This window comes from Notolepis coatsorum (assembly GCF_963971535.1).
Source record: "Notolepis coatsorum genome assembly, chromosome: 12".
NCBI lineage: Eukaryota > Metazoa > Chordata > Actinopteri > Aulopiformes > Paralepididae > Notolepis > Notolepis coatsorum.
Window position 1 is genome coordinate 8,893,150 of NC_140176.1, and position 8,605 is coordinate 8,901,754.

At 40.1% G+C, this 8,605-nt stretch overlaps 1 protein-coding gene across 1 annotated transcript in view; it reads right to left on the reverse strand.

Annotated features, from left to right (window-relative positions):
- Positions 1–7,743, reverse strand: part of LOC311237598 (myosin-7-like) — a gene marked incomplete at both ends in the record, with an annotated part of 30,658 nt that extends 22,915 nt beyond the window's left edge. The window contains 11 exons of the mRNA XM_084325539.1: positions 109–227; positions 367–505; positions 598–701; positions 2,238–2,336; positions 2,433–2,496; positions 2,764–2,856; positions 2,959–3,055; positions 3,161–3,188; positions 3,275–3,431; positions 3,522–3,665; positions 7,543–7,743. Of these exons, the coding sequence (XP_084181665.1) occupies positions 109–227; positions 367–505; positions 598–701; positions 2,238–2,336; positions 2,433–2,496; positions 2,764–2,856; positions 2,959–3,055; positions 3,161–3,188; positions 3,275–3,431; positions 3,522–3,665; positions 7,543–7,743 (1,245 nt within the window). The remainder of the gene's footprint in view (positions 1–108; positions 228–366; positions 506–597; positions 702–2,237; positions 2,337–2,432; positions 2,497–2,763; positions 2,857–2,958; positions 3,056–3,160; positions 3,189–3,274; positions 3,432–3,521; positions 3,666–7,542) is intronic.
- Between the last annotated feature and the right edge of the window lie 862 nt (positions 7,744–8,605).

Below are 8,605 nucleotides of genomic sequence, written 5' to 3' on the forward strand. Positions count from 1 at the left end.
GAGGTGAGAATGACATGGAACCCATTTAAAAAACATAATTCTTTAACCGGGATATTAGCTAATACTGTGTGTATACTGTATATTATATATTGATTGTCACTATCTTACCTGATCAACACTCTGACCTTTGGTCACCCACTCATTTCCTACTTTGACCCTTGGGTGGCACAGAGCCTTGATAAAGTCAGCAGAGTTGAGGCCCATGAGGTATGCAGCTTTGTCAAGATCTGAAAAGGCAGTGTTTAGTTGTGCATGTGCTTGCAGCATATAGACTTCTCAACATTGATGATCCATCCAGCTCCCATGGCTATCGGTTATTAAAAGATTACGTCTAGCTTTGAGGTTAACTTTTCTCTCAACACATACCTTCAGTTCCATCAGCTTCTGCCTGCTCCTCCCTTTGCTTCTGTTTGAACTTCATGTTGCCATAGTGCATGATGGAACCAGTCAGCTTGTAGATGCCGTTCTTCTCCTCTTGGGTGAAGCCCAGTACATCAAAGGCTTCCTGAAACACAAAGTAACGTGATGAGAGGAATAGTTAAGACATGATCAAACTAAGGCACATTATTTTTACTTATTACTTATTAGTTAACTTACATCAGTGAGAACTAGCTCATCAGAATCATCAATGGAAGCAACAGTTGTCTGTCCTTGAGAGATGAAGTGGTAGTCGTATGGGTTGTTGGTAATAAGCAGCATATCTGTAAACACATTAGATGTTTGTTTAATTCTTAAAAAATTTCATATATCATTTTATCTTCAATATTGGCGAAAAAAATTTAACCTTTATTTAACCAGGTAAAATGCTTGAGATCAAGGATCTCTTTTACGAGCAAGACCTGACCAAAAATGGCAGCAATAAAAATAATAAACCAAGTTACAACATACAGGTCAAAACACAGACAGACAAACGGATAAAAGAAAAACAATTTGCAAGCACCACCATATCCTTAACATTATGTAACATGTAGCATCAGCGTTATGTATCAATGCATTTGTAAACTCCCAATTCAGACGTTGTAAAGGCTGTGACATTAACTTTAAAATCAGAGCAATGGCCAGATTGCCATCAAATTTGCTGTGAAGATTCATGAACTTGAGAGGAAGAGACCTATTGATTTTCTTGTAGTGTCATCATCAGGATACTTTAGATTTAAAAAATGTATCCCCTGACCTGTTACATAGTCACAATACCTATAAATGCAGTTCCCCATGGATAACACATTTACCTTTTCCAATTGGAAATCCTATTGGATATTTTTACCATTTTTACCACCTTTTACCATTTGGAAAATATATTTCCTCCTACTTCCTTTGGGATATTCACCTGATTCTCATAAAACTTGGTGTGTGACACCCAAGAACCGACATCTTTATATATATTATATACGTACATAGTTTATAGGCCAAACCATCTGACTACTAGATACAGTAAAAGTTTGGATAAACACATGTTTGCAAGTAAGCAACAGAGTTAGTTTGTGACCGTTCTCAAATACTATGATTATGATAATTATGATATATTTTCAGAATTCATTCACGTAATTTTTTTTGCTGTTGTTCGTTTTTAGTTAATTGAGCTGTAAGAGTTTAAATGGCTTAGAAATAGTAAATTGGGGCGGTCGGATGGCGTAGCGGAGATTGCGCTCGTCACCAATGCAAGAGGCTGCAGTCTCGACTCCCGGAGTCAGCATTGCTTGCGGCTTGGGCCGATCGTCATACTAACTCGTTTGGCTGAGTTAGTGTGAGGGAAGTCGATGGTGGTAATCTGGCGTTGTGGACAGCGACGCCTACAGGTCAGGTCTGGGCACCTGCTCAGCGAAAGGCAGGAAATTGTGAAGGCAGCGTGACCTCCCACACGTTACGCTTCACCAATGAGAGTCCTCGCTGCCAGGTGAAAAAAGAGCCACTGGCTGTCTCCACATGTGTCGGAGGAAGCGTGTGGTAGACTTCAGGGTTCCCTTGTACCGACCAGTAGGAAGAACATGCGCACAACAACCAGGTAGGGGAGGGGGGGAATTGGCATAACGACTAAATTGGGATGGGGAGAAAAATAGAAAAGCAGGCGGAGAAAAAAGGATAAAAAATAATAAAAAAAAAAATAGTAAATTGCTTCAAAATTGCTTTAAGACATAGACTACTACTGTATAGTTTGTAAAATGATTGCTGGCTATGGCATTGTGGTGCTACTTACTATGTTAATTTATCATTGCACAATCTAGTGCCTTAATACTAACCCAACAGTTCTGGTTTCTTTTGAGACAGGATCTGGTAGAAGATGTGGTAGTCTCTCTCAGCCTTCAGCTGAAAAGTGACACGGGACTTCTCCAGAAGATCTAACCAGAAGAAAATAAGTGCATATTACAGTCACAACTCCTTCTAGTCTAAAACTTAGGGTATTTGATAGTCAGTCAAATGCATTCTTAACGTACAAGTTTCAACGTCAGCAGATGCCAGCTTTCCGCTGACTCCAAAATGGATTCGGATAAATTTACCCTGTAGACAATTGCAAACATGATTATTCATAATATATAGATTGTTGATATATGTATATATGAAGACCACAGGCTTGATGCTTGTAAGATGTATAATTAATGTATCACTGGAATATGTTAACGAAACATTTATATGAATGATTCCCCAAGAATACTAGAGAAACAGGTAGTACTGTACATCCACCTCTTTTCATAGTATAAACATTTATGGGCCTAATGGTTGTTGAGACTGTACACCCACTACCGCCCACTACATCAATGTACTTACAAATCTGGAGGAGTTGTCATTCCTGATGGTCTTGGCATTACCAAAAGCCTCCAGAGCAGGGTTGGCCTGGATGATTTGATCCTCCAGTGAAACCTAGAAATAAACATACATGGTGTGTTGTACATATTAACTTTATTTCTGATCAAAAGGGTAAATAATACACTGTATCTTTCTTTGCATGGCTATTGCCCCTACCTTTTCGACAGCGCCCTTCTTGCCAGCAGCTGCAATGCTGGCAAGGTACTGGATGACTCTCTTGGTGTTTACAGTCTTTCCAGCACCAGATTCTCCACTAATTAGAAATATTACATATAATAATATTTACATCTCAGAAAAAGTATGTTTTGAAATTAAATGGCAGTTTGTGGATTCATTCATTCGGGGTAATTAGACTTACGTGATCAGGACAGACTGATTTTCTCTGTCTGTTGAAAGGAATCAGTAAAAGTTATTTTAGATACCGTACACAGTATTGTTAATGTAATGTAAAAAAGAAAAAAATAAAGCTTACCTGACAACATGTACTGGTAGGCATTGTCAGAGATGGAGAAGATGTGAGGAGGAGCTTCAGTCCTCTTCTTGCCTCTGTAGGCATTGACCACTGACTGATCATACACTGGTAGCCACTTGTAGGGGTTGACAGTCACACAGAACAGCCCCGAGTAGGTCTGGGGAGGAAAAGGGAGAACTTGCTGACTAGTTTTATTCATTTTAATGACTGCTTGGTTAAGTTGAAGTTGTTTCAGATCTTAACTCACATAGATCATCCAGGCTGCGTAACGCTCTTTGAGGTTAAACAGCACAGCAGGCTCATGGAGGAAGGTGAACATCGCCATGTCTTCAATTTTATCATACTTTGGCGGGTTCTGTGGGTGGACGTCAACGTCCTTGACGGTCGCTTCCTGATGATTGAAGGGACAGAAATGTTTGTCTCATCAAGATTCAACCTTGTTTAATGGATTATATGAATTAGTTACAGCACAGACATGTGGTTGCTGAGTTTATTACTGCTATAATATTATTTAATATTATAATATTATTCAGTTATATAAATATAAGTACATTCTCCCAAATCCTTCCTGTCTATTCTGTTCTCAAATACTAAGGCTGCTCTTATTGTTAGTATGCTTAGGTTTTTTTTACTCTTCGGACTTGAAGACTTGTGATTTCAAATATGTCGCGTGATGATCCAGTGTCATCTGCCTTGACATTACCGTTAGAAGTTACCTGTTTTTGGTTTCTTTATCCATACTTGAAATATTTGCCAGCACATTGTTTCTGATTTTCAATGGATTAAGTTGTACTGAAGACTATTGTAACGATTAACTAGTACAAAATCACCATTTTGTCCCAATGTCCCTATAGAAAGATTTGCCAAAAAATATCCAAAAGTATTGTGGTATAATATGTCAAAAACTGGAGTAGTGTCTTTTAACACTTTGACTGCCTAAAAACGATTTACAACGTCTTTGCTGGCGATGCTAAAGTTGCCGGGGGACGCTGTAAGTCGTCTTTATATCAATATTTCAAAAATCTGCGATCTGATCCATAATGTACCTCCGCTGGCCTGAGAACCACCAGCAGGACCCACTGAGCTCTCTGGCGGTTCAGGAGCGCCATCTGGTGGCCGATCGCGCAACCGCTTAACAGGAAGCACAGTGGAGGTTGTGATAGATGTCCGTATTGCTTCCGGCCACTCGGGATAGGTTCCGGCACTCTAGCTCGTCACACTACATAACGATCGATTGCCAATAACTCGATAAACAACATGATTTGGACGTATATACCATTATACAAGCTGGAGATGGACCGGGTAATAATATATCCCATAATGATAAAATTTCTACTCGACGATGATCGCCCAACGGCGCGCGGACACTGGGGTGAGTTTCAGCGTGTAACGTTACCGTCTTCGATAATAACTGATATTATCAACATTTGACCCACATTAGATGATTGGTATAACGCTGCCCACGGAATTATAAACGCCCCCTCGCCCATCCGGTCAACATCAGATGACGTGTAGTAACTTCTAGAAGTACGTCTAGTTGGAATTTTTTATATCGCGCGGATTGCCATCAAACTGTATTTCATCATCAATATAATGCATTTGGGGCTATAGATCACGTTCTGGAGAAAGCTGCAGAAAGAGATGAAAACATACTTATACATTAGACCATACTTTACTATGAATATGTGAATGAAAAAGTTTAACGTTGCTACACAATGAACAATACATATAGGACTTTGAATGGGCCCTAATAATGGCAATGTAGCAATAGAATTTAAAAAGTTATAGCCCTGCAAAGAAGGGGACTTTCTCCATAGACAAATAGCGCTGGCAATCTATGGTATATCATTAATTTAACCCATGGCAGCCAAAGTGTGTTAAGCAACATGTGTGTTTTGTTTAGTTTTTTTTTACCAGCATTGTAAACATGAATAAAGGATTCAAGTTTAGCACCTTTAACCCCACACCATTTACAAATGAAACCAAAAAGGACATGCAGTGTCATTGATTCAAGCATTCTCATACGGATTGAACTGATCTAACACAAAGTACCACTAGGGGCAGAGTGGCTAAATGTGACTGACTGAATGAGTGAGTGACAGGGTGAGTTAGTGGTATTGGTAATCTATGAGGTGCTTTGCTGACTAATAATAATAATAATAATAATAATAATAATAATAATAATAATAATAATAATAATAATAATAATAATAATAATAACACTTTGGCTGCCATGGGTTAAATTCATTATCAACCGTAGGTTGCCGGCTCTATTTGTCTATAGAGAAAGTCCCCTACTTTGCAGGCTATAACTTTTTAAATTCTATTGCTACATTGCCATTATTAGGGCCCATTCAAAGTCCTATATGTATTGTTCATTGTGTAGCAACGTTAAACTTTTTCATTCACATATTCATAGTAAAGTATGGTCTAATGTATAAGTATGTTTTCATCTCTTTCTGCAGCTTTCTCCAGAACGTGATCTATAGCCCCAAATACATTATATTGATGATGCAATACAGTTTTATGGCAATCAGCGCGATATAAAAAATTCCAACTAGACGTACTTCTAGAAGTTACTACACGTCATCTGATGTTGACCGGATGGGCTAGGGGGCGTTTATAATTCCGTGGGCAGCGTTATACCAATCATCTAATGTGGGTCAAATGTTGATCATAGCAGTTAGTATCGAAGACGGTAACTTTACACGCTAAAACTCACCCCAGTCTCCGCGCGCCGTTGGGCGATCATCGTAGAGTAGAAATTTTATCATTATGGGATGTAGATTTACCCGGTCCATCTCCAGCTTGTATAATGGTATATACGTCCAAATCATGTTGTTTATCGAGTTATTGGCAATCGATCGCTATGTAGTGTGTCGAGATCGAGTCCCGGGACCTATTAGCGAGTGCCCGGAAGTAATACGGCCGTCCAGCACAACCTCTACGGCACTTCCTGTTAAGCGATTGCGCCGATCGGCCACCAGATGGCGCTCCTGAACCGCCAGAGAGCTCAGTGGGTCCTCCTGGTGGATCTCAGGCCAGCGGAGGGGACATATGAATCCGATCCCAGATTTTTGAAATATTGATATTAAAGACGCTGTAAGGCGTCTTCGGCAACTTGAGCATGGCCGGGAATGACGTGTTTAGGCGTTTCCCGGCACCCAAAGTGATAATAATAATAAAAAGGTGGTATGGGCACTGGGCACTGGGCAGCAGCCTAAAGGTTAGCAAAGTGTGTTTATATCAGTGGTTTGAATCCTATGGCTGGCAGGGAAATCTAGGTGGAGGGAGTGAATGAAAAGACCTCCCTTTCCTCATCAACCACCACGGAAGTCCCCTTGAGCAAGGCACTTAACCCCCAACTGCTCCAGCGGAGCGGCTGTGGCCAACAGTGTCAGACTTTGGTTATACTGGCAGCTCCCTGGTGTGAATGTGTGTTTGTATTAATATGTGCAGAGTGTTGTTGAAAAAGCGTGTGTGCTCAGCAAGTCTTCCCTGGATTTTATTTTATTTTATTCTATTGATGGATTAAAAACAAACAACAAGGATCCAAAGGATAACATGAGAAAGAGTAAGACCCTTATTTCCGTCATGGTCCCAGGGCTGTTAGGCCACAACAAAAACACGACAATGACACAAAACACATGCATTTAAAACATTAGAAGACTAACCTATAGCTAACATTTTATATCACACAATAACTAAAAACTGATTAGGAAACCCATTCAATGTATAGGGGGCTATTCCTCTATTCTGTCCATGAGCCACTTCCTGACGCTTCTCTTGAAGCTGTGGAGGCTCGAGCTCTGCTTGATGGGGATAGGCAGCTTGTTCCAATCCTGGGCTCCAGAGAAAGTAAGGGAGCACTGGCCCTTACTAGCTCTAGTTCTGTGGTTGTGGTATTCACTGACCGGGGTGAAGTAGTTCTGGAGGTATCTAGGGGACCTTTGGTTTATAATATTGTGCACTACGTTGAGTCTGGGCTGAGTAACTCTGGCCTCCACAGGAAGCCAGTTTAGCTCCTGAAAGTGACTGTGGGTGCGGGGGCCAAGACCCATTACCACCCTTACCAACTTATTTTGAGTAACCTGAAGCTTCTTTTTTATGGTCTCTGTCAGGCCCAGATGAATAAAGGTACAAATAGAAATAGTAATAATAATAAAAGGTTTTGCTACAAAAGGGTCAGCACAAACCTTGTAAACAGTGTGGAGAAGTAAAACACAGCAGTGCAGACCACTGGTCTTTAAACAGTATTCTAAACATACCTTGTCGTCGTATGTCATAACGGTGACTTTGTCCCCGTCTCTGCTTTGGACTCTGGCCTTGATGTACTCCACTTCTGGGTAAGGTATAAAGCACTCCTTTTTCATGTCAAAGGGGCGAGTCTGGGCCTCCAGACGCTCCATGTCTGACTTCCGCAGATAGGACGCTGCGGCCCCGAACTCCGCCATCAAGGCGTCTCCCATGGCTGCGGTTGTAGAGGTTTACCTGAGAACAATTCACAAAGATATAAAACACTTCATAAAGATTAAAAAAAACTATTCATAAAGTCTAAACATGAACATTCAACATTTCACCCTGCTTCATCCTGAAGTTTGTCCAAATAAATAGAAATGTATATACTTAAAAAAAAAAGTATTCCATTTTAAGTCCAATACAGTGTCCCCAAGCTATAAAAACATTTCCATAATATACTGTAAAATAGTGATGATAATAATAATAATAATAATAATGTATTTAATTTGAAAGCACCTTTTAAAAGCAATACATGTACTATAATATGAATTAAATTGAATCAGTTTACTAAGATACAGGAAAGTGTAGGAGTCTAACATGTAGCAGTCCTATGCAATCAAAAAGAGCAGTGAACAACTGTGTCCTCATGTAATCCAAGATTATTAATCTTGCAAAAATATATATATATATATGTATAATAAAGTCAATGAAATTGTTAATCCTGAACATCGTCTGTTTGGTGGATTTGGCAACACCTGTGGTAACATCAATGTTTTCAAACGGCAGATCCCAGAGTTCCACCGCCACCACTTGCCTTGCCTGCACCTGCTCTTCTGATGCATTTGACATGCGCCATTTCCTGTGCAAGCATTATATTTGGGTAATCGGCCAGGTGGTGGCGATGTTGCGCAGCTTTACGCTTTGGTCCATAACTCCTCAACCATAAGTCAAACAGTCAAAAAACGTACATCTCCATGTTCCTTGAGTCCAGCCAGATCTTCTGAAAGGCTATGGCCATGTCCGCTTAGATACATTTCTCACAATTTTGTGAAAAATAGAAAGCTAACTTTCACTAACTAGTCCTAGGTTTTT